This window comes from Amblyomma mixtum, unplaced genomic scaffold (assembly GCF_055824585.1).
Source record: "Amblyomma mixtum isolate Tamu unplaced genomic scaffold, ASM5582458v1 scaffold_36, whole genome shotgun sequence".
Classification (NCBI taxonomy): Eukaryota; Metazoa; Arthropoda; class Arachnida; order Ixodida; family Ixodidae; genus Amblyomma; species Amblyomma mixtum.
Window position 1 is genome coordinate 166,308 of NW_028317733.1, and position 20,982 is coordinate 187,289.

At 45.1% G+C, this 20,982-nt stretch overlaps 1 protein-coding gene and 2 long non-coding RNA genes across 3 annotated transcripts in view; 2 read left to right on the forward strand and 1 right to left on the reverse strand.

Moving 5' to 3' along the window:
• Nucleotides 1-20,982, reverse strand: part of LOC149324414 (uncharacterized) — a 114,774-nt gene that overhangs the window by 77,621 nt on the left and 16,171 nt on the right. The window lies entirely within an intron of this gene.
• Nucleotides 1-20,982, forward strand: part of LOC149324416 (uncharacterized) — a 168,015-nt gene that overhangs the window by 51,768 nt on the left and 95,265 nt on the right. The window lies entirely within an intron of this gene.
• Nucleotides 9,127-14,362, forward strand: LOC149324419 (astacin-like metalloprotease toxin 5). Its single transcript, XM_089565543.1, has 4 exons — nt 9,127-9,214; nt 10,942-11,056; nt 11,576-11,751; nt 14,015-14,362. The coding sequence occupies exons 1-4, from the start codon at nt 9,127-9,129 to the stop codon at nt 14,311-14,313; spliced, it is 678 nt and encodes a 225-aa protein (XP_089421669.1). The 3' UTR covers nt 14,314-14,362.

The following is a 20,982-nucleotide window of genomic DNA, read 5'->3' on the forward strand; positions in this document are numbered from 1 at the left end:
CATGATATGCGGATCGTGACTAAATACATGATACGCGGTCATGACGAGCATATAATGCCATGGCTTATCATGACAATTTTTTCGGGGGTGATTAATTACTGCTAACTGCTATGTATAGAAACCATGTAGCAGAGCAGTGTGCATGATTCATGGGAGATCACTCAGCCATGCATACCATGCTCATGACTCAGCAAAATATCAATGTTTTATTAATGAGATAAGTAACACTGATGACGTCACCATGCCGTAGCAGAGTGCGAGCGTAGCGTCACCAAACCGGCCCATCGGTCTCCTCATGAAGTCGCAACCCAAGATAGGCATTGTCTAGGCGCAAGCACATTTTTTTGCCACCGTGGCAAGCAGAATCGCGCTTTAGGAATTCTACAAGCCGATAAGTTTAGAACCAACCATGATCTACAAACGTCTAACTCCAAGCCGGCGCCGAACTGTAATAGAAGCGTATTAGCAGGGTTTAGTTCACTAGCCTGCTTGTATGCAGAATCTATCTGATTTCTGGCGCCCGGCACCACAGGTATTATTATGCGCTAGAACACACTTTATAGCTCAATTAGCCTATTTTTAAGTATTTCTGGCTGGCTTCGTCGTTCTATAATTCACACTGAGAGTGCTATGAAGCACTTCATGAACGGACTTCCCGAAGCCTCTCAGTATGCGAAAAGATCAACACTTTGAAAAATCAGCGTTCAACCATATCAGGAATGTACAAGAATTTAGCAGTTTTTCTTTATCAGTAAGTTCAAAGACATTTCGTCTCATTTTCTCAAACATACGTATACTGATAGGCCTTTGTCCTACAATCTGCTCCTGATTTTCTTGGTTTCCCCCGAACATGCAGAATTTACGGTTCACAATCTCTCCATGGCCCGGCACTGGTTTTGTGCCCTCAAGAAAGCCGCACTGTACTATAAGCGTCAAATGAAATGCGAACAAAACAACTGGAACGCGAGCACAAAAAATCAAGCATATTAGAGGCTGGAGATGAAATACAGACGTGAGCTATTAACATTTCCGAAGAGCAGTCTTTTCGGCTTCGATGGGAAAATCAACTGCTCATGTTTTTTGCCTCCCTAGTATAATATCTGCGAGTTGTTCTGTTCGCGTTTCAATTGGCTTGTTCGCGTTTCAATTGACGCTGATAGTACCTCAGTTTTAAAAAGAAAATCCCGTCCGTCTTTTCAAAACCCAAAGCATAATATATTGGTTTACTACTATTAAATTGGTGCAATGTTTTCAGGTTCTGGGTTCTCATATCATTTATATGTCTCTGTATATATTTATTTCAGGCTAAAATTAACTTCATAGCATAGAGTCACTCAACTATTTTTTTTATTTCCTTTTTACAGCATATTGGGCCCCTTTTTTGCTAATGGATTTCGATTCTACTTCTTTCTGTGTAATTCTGATGTTTATGTTCTACTATTGACTGCCCATGAAATGTAAACCAGTTTTAGGCTTAGTCAGGAAGCATTCAGCGTTCTTTTACAGCACCTCGTGGGCCTACTGTACCATAGTACTTAATTATACCCCTTACAGCCTTCACAGTAACGATGTTCCCACGGAAAAGACATCTTGCTTAACGCTACTTAGATGTGCCTTGACATGCAGATTAAGTCTCAGGTTTATTATTCGTGCGTTTAATCCTCTGGCGTACTCAAAGCTTTCTCACCCAGAAAGCGAGATTCTTTCACAGACAGCCGTAGTTTTTCAATGCAGCTTGAAGCTACGGATTATGAGATTATATTCTAACAACCCACCAGTATACCGGCTTTATGCTCTTGAATTACAGAGCAAAAAAAATACATGCATAATGCATTGTCTATAATTACACGATTTAATTTCAGGTAATCGCTCGTTTCCCACCCTTGCGTAGCGTGTTGTTCGGGTTTAAACTCTATTTTAGCATGACGTAACAAGAAAGTCGTTAAAGCAACTTGTAGCGAAATTATGCAACTTATCACGAAATACGTAGCATTAAAAATGTCTAAATACTGCGATTCTTGCAGCGATTTTCATCGCAAATCATCGCAAAATTTTTAAGATAATAATTAACTAACCTAAAATGCTTTGAAGCCATCACCTTCCTTTCGACAGGGTTTGTTAGCGTTCTTTCTGCCGGCAAAAAAAAAAATCTGTTCCAAAGCACCCAGATAAAGCAATTTATTTTTGGTTTAGAAGAAAGTAAAGCTTACAAGCACAGCAGTGCAGCACAAGGCAGGACAACCTGCCTAATGAAAGGTCCAGATCACCATTATTTATCTGTTCGATGATTGATTCACATCGTATGTCGACAGCAGGGTCGGCCAGGTCAGCGACCGTCCGCCAAGAATCGAGCGGTCCACCCAAGGAAAAAGCACCTTTCTCCTTGCGTGCTGGCTTTTTATCTCCTCAAGTCGCGTGGCATGCCCCTCCGTTGAAACACTGTTATCTGACGGCGCGTTGTGACACTCGGGCCGTTATCTCGGAGCGCGCGCCTAGAGCTTTACAGGCCCCACAGCGTGGCGATAGGTGAACGGAGCTAGAATAATACCAAAAGCGAAGTATCTCGCAAAAAAATGGCTGTGGCTTAGCTAAGGTTAAGCCTGGATAAGCGAAAAGCTTTCGCTGCTTTCCAGCCAACTTCCAGGATACCACTTCTCGATCGGTGTTTCTGCGCCGGCCGACCGTTGCCTCTTCTTCTCCTTCCATGGCGAGTGGCTGCGCCTGTTCTATAGGCAGGCGCGCTTTATACGTATACCCCTCCTTTCAAATGTGCACTGCGCAAGGCTGCGGCGAAAGGTCAAACGGTGGCGGGGACGGCCGCCTCTTCTATGGCCGCCGCCGCCGCTCACGTGTTCTCGCAACGCCTTGCGAAAGAACCTTCTCTTGGGACGGCGGCGGCGAACGCGCGGCAGCGGCGAAGGGTAAAACGATGGCGAGGAGGAGAAGCGGCGACGCTCAGACGACGGAGTCAGCGCGCGGCGGCGCCGACGGCTGCGGCAGCAGCGGCCACCTGCGCTCCGCGTGGCGTCGCTCGGTTTCGCGCATGCGCAGCTGTGGCTAAAATTGATCACGGCGCACGCCAGACCCGGTGTTGACGAGCCTAGTGAAGCTTTTCGCTTCAAAAAATGGCTGTGGTTTGTCCAATGGCCATCCCGAGTAGAATTGCGGAAGCGACGGCGCGGCAATCACAGCGGCGGCGGCACCTCTGAGTCACCCGAGCAGTGCAGGAGTCGGGGGCGGCTCCGCGCCGCTCTGACGTCACTTGCTAAGCCATATGTATGTGCGCACGACTTCTGGGAAAAACTGCTATGATGAAGGTGACCTAGAAGGCGAAATGTGTGGCAGTGAATACGAAAGTACGTCACACACGATACCAGCACTGGTGAAAAACACAGCACCACGACGCTCCACAGCTGTAAGACCCCATGGACCGGCCCCTGTGTAGAGTGGTTCAAGCTGTCAGGCTCACCATTCAGCATCCAAGGCTGAAGTCATACTTTGTCTTATGGGTGAAAAAATAACTGTCAGTGTTCTTGATGTAAGAGCATATGATACACTTTAGAGCAGCCACTGCAGTGGCTCAGTGGTTATGATGCTTGGCTGCTGTCCCAACGTGGGCTACGACGCAGGCTTCATCCCAGCCGCAGCTTTTGCATTTAGATAGAAATGAAATGCTAGAGGCCCGTGTACTGTGCGATGTCAGTGCACGTCAAAGAACCCCAGGTGGTCGAAATTATCCGGAGCCCTCCTCTACGTCGTTCCACATGCCTGAGTCTCTTTGGGATCTTAAAAAAAAACCAAACCAAACACTTGAAAGCTCAGAATACTTCGAACACAGTTGGATCAATGCTTGACACATTACATAAATGTTGAAAGGTTTCAGCTTTTTTCAGCTTCATTTATATTTTATCATTCTAGAATGCCTCAGAAAGATTTGCTGTCGTACCACGTTGTTATGAATTAAAAGCACATGCTTCGGTGGACTGTCACTTAGAAAGTAGGTCGCAAAGTTGTCTTGCTTGTAACCAGGAACAAAGCATGCACTGAAATTTTTCTGGCCCAAATTGTAGCCTAGTCAGACAAAGAAAAATAAAAATCAGTTTTATCCGCCTGCTCTTCTGCGACAGGACCAGCTTTTAAAACAACAACATTCATGTGCGATTGTTTAAAACCCAGGTGGTCACAATTAATGCATAGCTCTCTACGATAATGTGCCTCTTGGTTCAAGTGTAGTTAGTGCACCAAAATTTGTGAATTTCAATTTCCTGCTATTTACGGTCATGTCCTTAGTCTACTGATGGGCATACCCAATGGGCACTAGTATTTTCCTGGTCATCCCATGGACGTCCCATGGATGTCCTAAATGTCCACAGGACGTCCAAGGAAGTTTCAGTGCCCATTGGGTACCTGCCGCATTGGCTCAGTGCATTTGGGGTTTGGCTCCTGATCCCAAGTACATGGGTCTAACTGCAGCTTTGTGGTGGTCATATTTCGATGGAGGGAGAGAGACAGAGAGAGAGAGAAATGGACGGAAAGGCAGGGAGGTTAACCAGGTGATTCCCAGTAGGCTACCCTACATTTGGGGAGGGGAACAAAGGAGAAAAAGGAAAAAGAGCGGCAATAAAATGAGTTTTCTAAGTGTCCAGCGACCACCATGTCACGGGAACAGAGGGCGCGCACTGAAAACTTAAAAGAATATAGACGGGAATACAACCCTAAGTCCCGTAAGAATCTCAGGAGCACTTTCACCGCTTTCCTGTCTGAGGAAGATTGCGTCCAAGGCCTCAGAACGTTGGACTCTGTTAAAGGACGCGAGCCCAAGCGGCACAGAGTAGCAGTTAGGAAAGCGGGCTCTCGCTCAAAACGAGGACAGTCACAAAGGAGGTGTCCGATCGTTTCATCACAACCGCACTGGTCACACGCTGGAGAGTCTGCCATCGCGATGAGATTGGAATAGGCGTTTGTGAACGCCATTCCCAGCCACAGGCGGCACAACAGCGTAGTATCACCGCGGGGGAGGCCGAATGGTATATGATGTTGAAGCAAGAGGTTGAAGTGGTGCGAGCGGGGTGTCCAACCTCCAGGGGCAGACCACGACGTTACAGTCAGGTTTCGGGCGAGCAGTTGAAGGTGCATGTTAAAGAACCCCAGGTGATCTTAATTATCTGCAGCCCTGCACTGTGGCAACCCTCATAGCCTATGTGTAAGGCCCCTAGTTTCCCATGATTCCGGAAAAAAAATCGTGGATTTAAAATTTCTTGCGGAATTTTATGCTGGCAGCCAGATTTTCATTTTTTATACAATGGTTGTTATGGACATCAGTATAGCATCGTGATGGGAAACGATTAATTTCCCATATTTGCATGAATACAACATGAGGGGGAGTCAAAGTCTTCAGGAAAATTTTAAAAGGAATATTACGATTATAATAAAATCCCAAACCATTCAGACCTACCATAGCCAGAGGAAGATCTGCTACACGTCAAGTTTCTACGAGCAAAAAATGTGCTGTGTTGTGTTGGGTTTTATGGCACATAAGCAACTAAGGCCATCACGCGCCAAGCGTAAGGTATAAGAAAAGTTTCCTGCAGAGTTTTATAGAAATGCGAAAAATCATCAGCCTTCTTCTTGGGAGTGAGAAAGGACGTTTTTAGTCAAGAACTGCCATCCTACCTTCTGAGTGGCAAGTGTACCTGAATACTGCTTAAGAACTGAAATCCAGTGACAGGGACCTAACACCGTTTCTATCTAAGCAAGACAAAAAAGTTGAATATTTCGATTTCTCATCTTTCCTGGTTGGAACGGAAGGAGTGACCTCAAGTCTCTCTTCCATTGCAGTCGTTACGAAGATCTTGCATAAAACTAGCGCCACTAGCTCTTCGAGGGCACATAACACGAAACAATATTTGATGCTGAGTTACAATACCTACCTTCAATTTTGAAGATAGATCTCTGCAGCATGTACGGCATTTGCTAAAAAAAATAAACCTCATTTTCTTTCATGCATCTTATGCATACAGTGAAATTTTGCAGAATTTTGCTAAATTTCGCGCATTGTTTATTTTGTGTCGGAATTTGTAATTTTGCAGCGCAGAAAATTAGGGGCCTTACCCATGTGTGAATCTCACACGTCAAACCCTCAAATTCACAATAGCTGAGAGGCATGAATGCAAGCGTCTTAAGCTGAAAAAAAACATAGTAAACTATGTGTGAATACTTGTGGTGATGTCTGTAGCACAAAAACATGGATGACAAACTGATGAACACGTCTTAGCATTGTCGTTGACTTCTTTGCAATATAAACATGGCTTTAAACGTACAATATTAACCAGCCTAGGAAAACACTATTCAACTGCACGTGTGAATAAACCACTATGTAAATAAAGATCAACGGTGGTTGTGCTCCACTGAGGAATCACTATACACCACAGTCCGAAATCAATATAGCATGCTCTTCCAGCACTGACACATTGGACATTACAGATGTTCGACTTCTTCACAGATCTGCTTTTGGAAAAAAACTGCTTGTTATGTCTGAACAATTTTCTCTTAATAATCTAGCCCATTCCTAGCCTATACCCTCCGAGGGCACTTTAAAACAGAACAACCAATATGAATGAAACAAGAATTGGGTTAGGATTTGGCTATTAGCTCAACTAGTGCAGAATAAGTTTTATTCACAGATTAGAAAATGAGCCATAACATAAGAGTAGCGCAAAACCAGGACGACGGACTCTTATGTTATGTTATGCACTACTCTTATGTTATGGATCAATACCGACTTGTCCAAATTTCCACTCTGGTAGAAAATGAGACCGAAAACTCACCTTTCTATCAATGCTTTGAAGTCTAGAGCACCAGCTATGAGCAGAGCTGCATGCTTGTGAATTAAGAGCAAATTTAACTCTGTGAGGGATGCTTTTGATGTTTTTCAGATCAAAACAGCATTAGAAAGAAAGTTGCCTTAGTTGGTCTTCATTCTGCATGAGTGTCTGCTTAGGCAGGGCCATAGCAGAGTTTCAGTACGCTACTGGCATTCTATATGAAAGGTAAGCTCCTTGCAACCACCAATCTGCAAGCTAAACATACAACGCATTGCATGTTTACAGCAAACACAATGCGCTTGATTTTTAAACAAGCATTAACAAAGCCCAGAAGTCTATTTCAACATGACATGTCTACACTTAGTACTTTAGAATATCCTAATAAGTGTCTTTTGGTGCTATTGAGCAGAAAAGGCAATTTACAGAAATGTGTTAGGCCAGACAGCAAAGCAAAGATAGTTCACTGCAGATAAAGACCTTGTATCACCTCAACATCGAGCTTATGCAGCCCCAGAATAAAGCAGCCGCCCAGGAGGAATGCAAAACCTGTGCTGTGCACAACTTAAGGTGACATCATCCTAGTTCCCCAATGTAATGTTCACCTTTAACTCTTGGCTCATAAAGTTTCAGTCGTTAATGCTTTCAGGAGCAAAAACATGCCACCTAATATAACAAAGCACACACTGACCCAGTTTTCTGTTGATGTTGCTCTAGATTCCAGTACCTTATACAACTTCTCTCCTATTCCTTTTGGCTTTCCAAATTCCTAAACAACCTGGGAATTGCCGAAAGGATAGTAAGGAAACAATGACATGATGAAGCAGGGTAACTTCTGCCACTTGTATTCATGTGAATGGGACAGCAAAATAGACAAAAACAGCCAAACATGCCTTTAGCATTTAAAAACCTAAAATTGAGGGGGGGCACTTTGTTGACCTAAAGTGCGGTGAGGAGGAAGCCTTAAGCTCGGTGTTGCTGCTTGTGTCACTGATGTGTGGTTAAGATGTTAAGCTTCGCCTCTGAGAGGGGAACGCAACAGCGTCTTGCAACGCTGCCAGGGAGTCCACAGAACACCATCACCGTTCTCTACGCCTTGCTCCTCAGTAAATTGGTTTTTGAGGCAGGGATGGCGCAATATTGCACCACGCAAAGACATTAATCGAAAATTCAAATCACAAGTCCATTTTTTTTTTTGGGGGGGGGGGGGAATAATATTGCCGCTAGCAATAAATGTGCTTTCGAGCAACCCTTCTGCTTGCGCTAAAAAGCCGCATCTTGTGTCGCAAAGGATCCACACGTGAAGTGCTGAATCATATTCTGACCTCATGCCCGACATTCTTGAAAAGTGGAAAATGGCAAGATACTCTTACAGAAAGATTGAAGCAAAGGGTCCATTTTTCTTATATGTAGCAAAATATTCCTCTTAAAGTGTTTCAATCAATCTCATCGAACAGTTAAAGGTGCAGTGAAGAGGAATCTGAACTCGTCTTTTTGCCGCGGGAACTGAATCTACACGTTCCGAGCATTCTTAGAAACGTCGATTTATTGCCCTGTGTGGCCGATTTTCCTAATTAAATCAAATTAACGTCCGGCTCTCGCCTTTTTTTTCTTAATTCTCCCCGTTCGGTGGGCTGAGTCGACCAACGCGTGGAGTGCCTTTCACCCAGTCCCGTGGCGGCTTGCCGCTGTGTCATCGGCGGAGTAATACGTAGCAATCCGTAGTAGCAAATAGTCCGCACGTATTTTTATTTCTGCAGGCTTATTTTGCGGCTATATTATAGGCGAATGAAACTATTTATTCACGGAAACCTAAAAAACAAAATAAAGCGAAAGCAAAGCCTCCACGGAGCTGGCTGAAAGGCACTCCACGCGTTGGTCGACTCCGCCCACCGTACTGGGAGAATAAAAAAGTAAAGGCGGGAGCCGGACGTTAATTCGATTTAATTGGGGAAATCGGCCACACAGGGCAATAAGTCGCAGTTGCTAAGAATGCTCGGAACGTGTAGATCGAGTTCCCGCGGAAAAAAGACGAGTTCAGATTCCTCATCACTGCACCTCTAAGATGCCGTAGAAAAACAATGGGGAACGTTTTTGACGATAGCAAAAAAGTTAATTGAAAAACAAAGAAAGGCTGCCGTCGGGTGATCTGTGGATGCATTGATTTTTTTAGTGACATCTCACATTATATGAAAAAATTCCGTTCATCCACGGTTTCCCCGCTCAAAAATACTTTTGCAAGGAATTGTTTGGTATGTTGGTGCGTCTGACTGCAACAACGTCTGGACAGCTGAGAATACTCCTCATGACTCTTCTGCAGAGGGGTGTGGTGACCCGAGATGTGCGGCTATGGCCTAATGGTGTCATTCCTTACGTCATCAAACCCAGGTCTGGTGAGTGAACCTGTTATCTGAGTGCCAGAGCTCTTTAAATATTTGCGTCAAATTTATCTTTAATGTCGGTAATCATAATGTCGGTAATCAGCGGCAGGTGGGACTCCCGGCTTGGCTACAGAATGATGCTAGCAGCTTTTTGCAATTTTCAGCTACCATACTAATTTATTTATTTATTTATTTACTTATTTATTTATTTATTTATTTATTTATTCATGATACCCCTAAAGCCCCTCGAGAGGGTATTACATCAAGGAGGGGGGGGGGGGTATAGGCAATTGATCAAAATAAAACAAAACCACAAATAAAACACTTAGCATAACATAAACAAGAAAAAGAATCAAAGGTATGGCAGCACGGCAAAAAGTGAAGATTACTATAGTATTAAAATTATACAAACAGAACACTAATTCAAGAATCATTTTAGTAACATACCCTGCAAAAAAAGGAAACCATGAACCAATAAAATGACAATGTACGCAAAGAGTTAGTTATTGAAAATATAAGATTAAAATATTTATCAGAATCAGTTGTGGTTGCGATATGGGAAGGCAGAGTGTTCCAATCAGATATTGTGCGTGGTAAGAATAAATGCGCATAGTTGAATGTTCTGAACGTGAAACGCCTAAATTTAAAGGGATGATCGCGGCGGTCAAAAATCGAAGGAGGCAAAGAAAAAAAGTCGTTATGAAGTGACGGATGATGATACAGTTTATGAAAAAGGGATAGTTGTGCAACTTTGCGGTGGAGACATAAATCATTGAGACCTGCCCGTTTCTTCAAGGCTGTGATGCTGGTAGTACGTGAATACTCGGAGTAAATAAAACGAACTGCGCGGTTCTGCAATGATTCAATGTTATTAACCATGTAAGATTGGTAAAGGTCCCAAATAGCCGATGCATATTCCATTTCACATTCAGTTCATCGCGCAAAAAAACATGTGCGCAAAATTTTACGCTTAGTACATCAAATTTACTAATCGCACTAAAATAAATGACTTATAAAATAAATTATTTAGGTCCGGGATAAGCATACGTACGAGGCACAACTGCAGGAATTAAAAATAAATGCTGTTTGGAGGGGATAAGGGAACTTCAAAATGCGGAAATTCATTTACACACATTTACAGCTGCAAATAATTAACTGAGAAGCCTTCGGGATGACATGCCTATTAAGGCACGAAACATTTCAGTCAGGAGCGAATTCCAGAACAGTACAAATTAGACGGTATCACATGCATGCAGCTAAGTTTAAATTCTGAATCGCCAGCTTGTGATGTAAAAAAATAATAATTTACGAAAAAGATTTATCCCTCTTCATCAATTACGTTAGGAAATTGCCAGCCGCAGATGCTTCTTGATCTAATGTGCATTGCCACAGGTCGTCGCCTGGTTATCCTCCTCATTTGTGTTTTTCGATTAAAGCTTCTGCGCGCTGCGCACCAAATTTCACTATACTTGTCATTTTCCTGCCAACGTTTGTGTACACTACATTTTGTCAATGTACGTGCTTTCCTTGTAGTGCATGAGAAGCAGTATTTATTATTTTCTTCTTGCATGCAGCACAAAATTTACGATGAGTACGATCTAGTCAGATGCAAGCAGGCGCCTTTCGTCTTGGGTTTTTTTGTTATTTTAAAAAATTATAAATCCTCAGATATTAATGTGCAGAAGCGCTTTCGAAGTAAGCTGCTGCGCAACGTTTTACGCGTCTTTTTTCTTCGACAGCTGGAGACATAAAGAAGATCCGGGACGGAATGGCGTCGATTGAGGCCGTGAGCTGCTTACGCTTTGTGCAGCGTACGACAGAGGACGACTACATTTCCATTGATTCTTCCGACGGGTAAGAACGATTGGCGACTACTCTTGGTCGCTCGGGAAAAGCATTTGGCGCCTTTGTTAGGACGAGCACTTGGAACATGCAGCAGAACAGCCATCAACGCTGACTCTACTGGTTCACATTATAAACACGAATGCCCCTGTATGAGAGTAAAAAGAAAGTACGCTGTCCTCTTGCGTATTCCCTTTTAGGGGGCAGATTATGCTGCCCAGGTTACGAAGCATATTTGATCACTAACTATACGGAATGCTTACTTCTGGCAACAGAGGTGTATCCCCACTGCAAAGCTCAAAACCTGGGTGCAGGCAGCAATGGGATGAAGCTCATTTAATTCTAAAACCTCTTCAGTTGCCCTTTAGTTTCGGCAATTTAGCCTCAATACAAGAGAGTGACATTGCACGGACCGATGTTCGAGACGCATTTGCGCTCATTTGCCTCTTCGTGCTCATCTCCTTGTCTTGTGTTTCGCTACGATGTTGCAGTCGTGTCGCAAAACCTAGCCTCATGTGCCGTACTGTGCAGCTGCAGTTCGTTCATCGGCCGCCAGGGGGCAGAGCAAGTACTGTCCCTGGAGGATGGCTGCCTCGCCAAGGCTACAGTTATGCACGAGTTACTACATGCTGCTGGTTTTTACCACGAGCATACGCGCTCCGACAGGGACGACTACGTGGTGATCTTCCCGGAAAACGTGAAGGAAGGTGCGGATTTATTTAGAACAACGTTTGGGAACAGTGGCATACCGCAGTGTTAAAGCTACGAAAGCGAGAGAACGGGTGCGGTTCCCGTAGCGACAGCCATTTAAAAAATGAAGCCGCACCGCTGTGGCCATAGGAGATATATCTTTGCGAGCAAAGTGACAGACGTGAGGTCAAAGGATAAGTTACCGCAGCGTTTTATTTGTAAAATCTTGATTTTCACTCGAGCAGTCAGACCGCTTGAAGACAGTTATTGTTGCATTACATACTACCTCAGGCCCTTCACAGGCTCCAGAAAAAAATGGCTTTCAACGTTTATAAATGGTCCCATCAGGAAGCTAGTGGTCTTTGGAAAGTTGTGAGTTCTAAGCCATACTTGCCATACGTATATTGTTGAACACTGTCCTTACATGCAAGGTCCAAACGGGGAGCTGTGTTCAGACCGTTTTCTTGTTTCAGCTTCAGGGTCATTCCTCGTAGGTCTATAAAGACACGCCCTTGACCGCAAAAATTGTACCCACGACCTCTATACTCCATCCAGTGGTCAGAACAACAAAGAACTGTTTCGCACATTTAAAGCAGTTGCACGGACATTTCGAGCCTCACGCAGTGGAGAGTAGTGACCCCGCCAGAGCATTCAGCACAAATGGAACCAAGTTTTTGATTTCGAGTTCAAGCGTGCTCATAGATGCGAAAAAAAAGTTATACTAGGAAAGCATTGTAGATGTAAAAAATTCTAAATATGTTTTCTGAAACCATTAAGCAAGCAATTAGTAACCAGGACTGTAACCAGTAAGCACGAAACCAGTAAGTAGGAAGCAAGAGCTGCTGTTAGCTGCTTTCTCATATGAATACCAGCAATGTTGGTCAAATGTTTAGGGGAATCCCCCGAGGCGGAGTAGATTTGTAATAGGGGAGTAATTACTCATGGCATCCCCGCAAGTATAGCGTTAAGGCTACGAAGGAAAGCTATACAGCTTCGAAAGAAACTTCATAGTTGAAGAAAAATTCATCCTGGTCCGGCGTTCGAACCTCGGACGACCGCTTCACCAGCCAGCTCAAATGTTCGCTGTTTTCGTGCAAAGCACTGTTTAGCGTGGTTAAGCCCAACCAAGAATCTTGCGTGAAGCCTCGGAGTAACTCGGGTAAGCTGGGGTTTGGAGGAGCGTCGCGCCAGCTGTAGCCAATAGGAGGAGGACATCGCGCCAGCTGTAGCCAATAGGAGAAGGGCATCGCGCCAGCTGTAGCCAATAGGAGGAGGACATCGCGCCAGCTGTAGCCAATAGGAGGAGGGCATCGAGCCAGCTGTAGTCAATAGGAGGGCATCGAGCCAGCTGTAGCCAATAGGAGGAGGGCATCGCAGCAGCTGTAGCCAATAGGAGGAGGACATCGCGCCAGCTGTAGCCAATAGGAGGAGGACATCGCGCCAGCTGTAGCCAATAGGAGGAGGGCATCGAGCCAGCTGTAGTCAATAGGAGGGCATCGAGCCAGCTGTAGCCAATAGGAGGAGGGCATCGCAGCAGCTGTAGCCAATAGGAGGAGGACATCGCGCCAGCTGTAGCCAATAGGAGGAGGACATCGCGCCAGCTGTAGCCAATAGGAGGAGGGCATCGAGCCAGCTGTAGTCAATAGGAGGGCATCGAGCCAGCTGTAGCCAATAGGAGGAGGGCATCGCAGCAGCTGTAGCCAATAGGAGGAGGACATCGCGCCAGCTGTAGCCAATAGGAGGAAGGCATCGAACCAGCTGTAGCCAATAGGAGGAGGGCATCGAGCCAGCTGTAGCCAATAGGAGGAGGGCATCGCGCCAGCTGTAGCCAGTAGGAGGAGGGTAACGAGCCAGCTGTAGCCAATAGGAGGAGGGCATCGCGCCAGCGTTAGCCAATAGGTGCAGGGCATCGCGCCAGCTGCGGCCAAGTGGAGAGAGGTTGTGAAGATGAAGAGCGAGAAACGCTGTTGCGTGCACATGCAGATGCCAGAAAGAAGAGGCTAAGAATGAACACATGCTTTCACACGTCTACTCTGTTTAACTATGTTAAAGCCCACCACTTTTTTTAAGTCGGTGGTGTTGGTTAGACGTACAATATATATCTTTCGAAAAAGACGACACTTTGCCATTGTTTTCAAAAGCGTACGTTTGCGGCCTTTTGTGTTTGCGTCTAGCTACTGTCGCTGCAGGCACTGATACAACATAGCACGGTTGACTTTCGTGCTTACTCCCGCGTCTCTCTACTAAAATACTACTGCGCTTCTCTACTTGAACTTCCAGGCAAAATGCACAACTTTAAGAAGCGGCAGCCTTCTGAAAACCGACTGCTGACGCCCTTTGACATGAAGTCTGTGATGCTCTACGGTTCCGAGACGTTCTCCCGTGCGCCAGGGCTGCTAACCATACTGACCAAGGACGGAAGACGTTTGCCAATGACCTACGACAAGAAGGGACTCAGCGCCAGTGACGCCCGTCGCATCCGCATGCTGTACAAATGTCCACGACAATTACAAAACCTTTTTTGGGCGCATAGCCAACGGCTAGTTCGGGTCCAAGTACACAAAACATGTAAAAGCTAATATTGCTAACGTGACGTGAGCAGAATAAATACATGCATTATTGTCCTCACTTACAAGCAGTTCTTCATTAATGCTGCTGAAGACATTAGCATACGTGGATCTCCGTGTGAAATGCACCTATACTCCGAGTAAATAACTTATAGCTGAATATTTATTTTCTCTTCTCGGGCGAATCACTTTATTGGCGACGCAGTGGACCATTTTACTCCTCCGCACTTCATGACATTCATTAAAGAAATCGTCCATGCACTCTGTATTGGTACTTTTGAGAAAGAAACAAACCAATGAACTAATAAATAATCCCTGGTCTCGAATACGCATCATGCAATTTCGTCACCGCTCATACTGCTGACCTTCATCGTCACTTTGCCCTGTCGCGGCGGCAGTAGCCGCCTGCTTTGTCGCAGTATTGCAGCCTGAATGTGAAAGAGATAACGTCGCTTAGTGTGCGCTTGGGCCTCTCGGATCGACTTTTCCCGGTATTGTTGTGTCGCTGCCAAACACTGTCGATATTTGGTGTGGTGTGTGTGTAGTAACAATCATGGCATGTGTGGTTACATTAAGGTGTGCGATTACTGATGATACATGATCGATGATGCTCATGTCACGTCATGACTAAGCATTATTAATTAATTGGTGTGTAACCGGTCTGTATGGAAGTCATGGTCTCATGTATTGCGATGTGTGTGAGTGCATGGTATGGTGAAGCTTATCACTAAGCATGATATGCGGATCGTGACTAAATACATGATACGCGGTCATGACGAGCATATAATGCCATGGCTTATCATGACAATTTTTTCGGGGGTGATTAATTACTGCTAACTGCTATGTATAGAAACCATGTAGCAGAGCAGTGTGCATGATTCATGGGAGATCACTCAGCCATGCATACCATGCTCATGACTCAGCAAAATATCAATGTTTTATTAATGAGATAAGTAACACTGATGACGTCACCATGCCGTAGCAGAGTGCGAGCGTAGCGTCACCAAACCGGCCCATCGGTCTCCTCATGAAGTCGCAACCCAAGATAGGCATTGTCTAGGCGCAAGCACATTTTTTTGCCACCGTGGCAAGCAGAATCGCGCTTTAGGAATTCTACAAGCCGATAAGTTTAGAACCAACCATGATCTACAAACGTCTAACTCCAAGCCGGCGCCGAACTGTAATAGAAGCGTATTAGCAGGGTTTAGTTCACTAGCCTGCTTGTATGCAGAATCTATCTGATTTCTGGCGCCCGGCACCACAGGTATTATTATGCGCTAGAACACACTTTATAGCTCAATTAGCCTATTTTTAAGTATTTCTGGCTGGCTTCGTCGTTCTATAATTCACACTGAGAGTGCTATGAAGCACTTCATGAACGGACTTCCCGAAGCCTCTCAGTATGCGAAAAGATCAACACTTTGAAAAATCAGCGTTCAACCATATCAGGAATGTACAAGAATTTAGCAGTTTTTCTTTATCAGTAAGTTCAAAGACATTTCGTCTCATTTTCTCAAACATACGTATACTGATAGGCCTTTGTCCTACAATCTGCTCCTGATTTTCTTGGTTTCCCCCGAACATGCAGAATTTACGGTTCACAATCTCTCCATGGCCCGGCACTGGTTTTGTGCCCTCAAGAAAGCCGCACTGTACTATAAGCGTCAAATGAAATGCGAACAAAACAACTGGAACGCGAGCACAAAAAATCAAGCATATTAGAGGCTGGAGATGAAATACAGACGTGAGCTATTAACATTTCCGAAGAGCAGTCTTTTCGGCTTCGATGGGAAAATCAACTGCTCATGTTTTTTGCCTCCCTAGTATAATATCTGCGAGTTGTTCTGTTCGCGTTTCAATTGGCTTGTTCGCGTTTCAATTGACGCTGATAGTACCTCAGTTTTAAAAAGAAAATCCCGTCCGTCTTTTCAAAACCCAAAGCATAATATATTGGTTTACTACTATTAAATTGGTGCAATGTTTTCAGGTTCTGGGTTCTCATATCATTTATATGTCTCTGTATATATTTATTTCAGGCTAAAATTAACTTAATAGCATAGAGTCACTCAACTATTTTTTTTATTTCCTTTTTACAGCATATTGGGCCCCTTTTTTGCTAATGGATTTCGATTCTACTTCTTTCTGTGTAATTCTGATGTTTATGTTCTACTATTGACTGCCCATGAAATGTAAACCAGTTTTAGGCTTAGTCAGGAAGCATTCAGCGTTCTTTTACAGCACCTCGTGGGCCTACTGTACCATAGTACTTAATTATACCCCTTACAGCCTTCACAGTAACGATGTTCCCACGGAAAAGACATCTTGCTTAACGCTACTTAGATGTGCCTTGACATGCAGATTAAGTCTCAGGTTTATTATTCGTGCGTTTAATCCTCTGGCGTACTCAAAGCTTTCTCACCCAGAAAGCGAGATTCTTTCACAGACAGCCGTAGTTTTTCAATGCAGCTTGAAGCTACGGATTATGAGATTATATTCTAACAACCCACCAGTATACCGGCTTTATGCTCTTGAATTACAGAGCAAAAAAAATACATGCATAATGCATTGTCTATAATTACACGATTTAATTTCAGGTAATCGCTCGTTTCCCACCCTTGCGTAGCGTGTTGTTCGGGTTTAAACTCTATTTTAGCATGACGTAACAAGAAAGTCGTTAAAGCAACTTGTAGCGAAATTATGCAACTTATCACGAAATACGTAGCATTAAAAATGTCTAAATACTGCGATTCTTGCAGCGATTTTCATCGCAAATCATCGCAAAATTTTTAAGATAATAATTAACTAACCTAAAATGCTTTGAAGCCATCACCTTCCTTTCGACAGGGTTTGTTAGCGTTCTTTCTGCCGGCAAAAAAAAAATCTGTTCCAAAGCACCCAGATAAAGCAATTTATTTTTGGTTTAGAAGAAAGTAAAGCTTACAAGCACAGCAGTGCAGCACAAGGCAGGACAACCTGCCTAATGAAAGGTCCAGATCACCATTATTTATCTGTTCGATGATTGATTCACATCGTATGTCGACAGCAGGGTCGGCCAGGTCAGCGACCGTCCGCCAAGAATCGAGCGGTCCACCCAAGGAAAAAGCACCTTTCTCCTTGCGTGCTGGCTTTTTATCTCCTCAAGTCGCGTGGCATGCCCCTCCGTTGAAACACTGTTATCTGACGGCGCGTTGTGACACTCGGGCCGTTATCTCGGAGCGCGCGCCTAGAGCTTTACAGGCCCCACAGCGTGGCGATAGGTGAACGGAGCTAGAATAATACCAAAAGCGAAGTATCTCGCAAAAAAATGGCTGTGGCTTAGCTAAGGTTAAGCCTGGATAAGCGAAAAGCTTTCGCTGCTTTCCAGCCAACTTCCAGGATACCACTTCTCGATCGGTGTTTCTGCGCCGGCCGACCGTTGCCTCTTCTTCTCCTTCCATGGCGAGTGGCTGCGCCTGTTCTATAGGCAGGCGCGCTTTATACGTATACCCCTCCTTTCAAATGTGCACTGCGCAAGGCTGCGGCGAAAGGTCAAACGGTGGCGGGGACGGCCGCCTCTTCTATGGCCGCCGCCGCCGCTCACGTGTTCTCGCAACGCCTTGCGAAAGAACCTTCTCTTGGGACGGCGGCGGCGAACGCGCGGCAGCGGCGAAGGGTAAAACGATGGCGAGGAGGAGAAGCGGCGACGCTCAGACGACGGAGTCAGCGCGCGGCGGCGCCGACGGCTGCGGCAGCAGCGGCCACCTGCGCTCCGCGTGGCGTCGCTCGGTTTCGCGCATGCGCAGCTGTGGCTAAAATTGATCACGGCGCACGCCAGACCCGGTGTTGACGAGCCTAGTGAAGCTTTTCGCTTCAAAAAATGGCTGTGGTTTGTCCAATGGCCATCCCGAGTAGAATTGCGGAAGCGACGGCGCGGCAATCACAGCGGCGGCGGCACCTCTGAGTCACCCGAGCAGTGCAGGAGTCGGGGGCGGCTCCGCGCCGCTCTGACGTCACTTGCTAAGCCATATGTATGTGCGCACGACTTCTGGGAAAAACTGCTATGATGAAGGTGACCTAGAAGGCGAAATGTGTGGCAGTGAATACGAAAGTACGTCACACACGATACCAGCACTGGTGAAAAACACAGCACCACGACGCTCCACAGCTGTAAGACCCCATGGACCGGCCCCTGTGTAGAGTGGTTCAAGCTGTCAGGCTCACCATTCAGCATCCAAGGCTGAAGTCATACTTTGTCTTATGGGTGAAAAAATAACTGTCAGTGTTCTTGATGTAAGAGCATATGATACACTTTAGAGCAGCCACTGCAGTGGCTCAGTGGTTATGATGCTTGGCTGCTGTCCCAACGTGGGCTACGACGCAGGCTTCATCCCAGCCGCAGCTTTTGCATTTAGATAGAAATGAAATGCTAGAGGCCCGTGTACTGTGCGATGTCAGTGCACGTCAAAGAACCCCAGGTGGTCGAAATTATCCGGAGCCCTCCTCTACGTCGTTCCACATGCCTGAGTCTCTTTGGGATCTTAAAAAAAAACCAAACCAAACACTTGAAAGCTCAGAATACTTCGAACACAGTTGGATCAATGCTTGACACATTACATAAATGTTGAAAGGTTTCAGCTTTTTTCAGCTTCATTTATATTTTATCATTCTAGAATGCCTCAGAAAGATTTGCTGTCGTACCACGTTGTTATGAATTAAAAGCACATGCTTCGGTGGACTGTCACTTAGAAAGTAGGTCGCAAAGTTGTCTTGCTTGTAACCAGGAACAAAGCATGCACTGAAATTTTTCTGGCCCAAATTGTAGCCTAGTCAGACAAAGAAAAATAAAAATCAGTTTTATCCGCCTGCTCTTCTGCGACAGGACCAGCTTTTAAAACAACAACATTCATGTGCGATTGTTTAAAACCCAGGTGGTCACAATTAATGCATAGCTCTCTACGATAATGTGCCTCTTGGTTCAAGTGTAGTTAGTGCACCAAAATTTGTGAATTTCAATTTCCTGCTATTTACGGTCATGTCCTTAGTCTACTGATGGGCATACCCAATGGGCACTAGTATTTTCCTGGTCATCCCATGGACGTCCCATGGACGTCCCATGGATGTCCTAAATGTCCACAGGACGTCCAAGGAAGTTTCAGTGCCCATTGGGTACCTGCCGCATTGGCTCAGTGCATTTGGGGTTTGGCTCCTGATCCCAAGTACATGGGTCTAACTGCAGCTTTGTGGTGGTCATATTTCGATGGAGGGAGAGAGACAGAGAGAGAGAGAAATGGACGGAAAGGCAGGGAGGTTAACCAGGTGATTCCCAGTAGGCTACCCTACATTTGGGGAGGGGAACAAAGGAGAAAAAGGAAAAAGAGCGGCAATAAAATGAGTTTTCTAAGTGTCCAGCGACCACCATGTCACGGGAACAGAGGGCGCGCACTGAAAACTTAAAAGAATATAGACGGGAATACAACCCTAAGTCCCGTAAGAATCTCAGGAGCACTTTCACCGCTTTCCTGTCTGAGGAAGATTGCGTCCAAGGCCTCAGAACGTTGGACTCTGTTAAAGGACGCGAGCCCAAGCGGCACAGAGTAGCAGTTAGGAAAGCGGGCTCTCGCTCAAAACGAGGACAGTCACAAAGGAGGTGTCCGATCGTTTCATCACAACCGCACTGGTCACACGCTGGAGAGTCTGCCATCGCGATGAGATTGGAATAGGCGTTTGTGAACGCCATTCCCAGCCACAGGCGGCACAACAGCGTAGTATCACCGCGGGGGAGGCCGAATGGTATATGATGTTGAAGCAAGAGGTTGAAGTGGTGCGAGCGGGGTGTCCAACCTCCAGGGGCAGACCACGACGTTACAGTCAGGTTTCGGGCGAGCAGTTGAAGGTGCATGTTAAAGAACCCCAGGTGATCTTAATTATCTGCAGCCCTGCACTGTGGCAACCCTCATAGCCTATGTGTAAGGCCCCTAGTTTCCCATGATTCCGGAAAAAAAATCGTGGATTTAAAATTTCTTGCGGAATTTTATGCTGGCAGCCAGATTTTCATTTTTTATACAATGGTTGTTATGGACATCAGTATAGCATCGTGATGGGAAACGATTAATTTCCCATATTTGCATGAATACAACATGAGGGGGAGTCAAAGTCTTCAGGAAAATTTTAAAAGGAATATTACGATTATAATAAAATCCCAAACCATTCAGACCTACCATAGCCAGAGGAAGATCTGCTACACGTCAAGTTTCTACGAGCAAAAAATGTGCTGTGTTGTGTTGGGTTTTATGGCACATAAGCAACTAAGGCCATCACGCGCCAAGCGTAAGGTATAAGAAAAGTTTCCTGCAGAGTTTTATAGAAATGCGAAAAATCATCAGCCTTCTTCTTGGGAGTGAGAAAGGACGTTTTTAGTCAAGAACTGCCATCCTACCTTCTGAGTGGCAAGTGTACCTGAATACTGCTTAAGAACTGAAATCCAGTGACAGGGACCTAACACCGTTTCTATCTAAGCAAGACAAAAAAGTTGAATATTTCGATTTCTCATCTTTCCTGGTTGGAACGGAAGGAGTGACCTCAAGTCTCTCTTCCATTGCAGTCGTTACGAAGATCTTGCATAAAACTAGCGCCACTAGCTCTTCGAGGGCACATAACACGAAACAATATTTGATGCTGAGTTACAATACCTACCTTCAATTT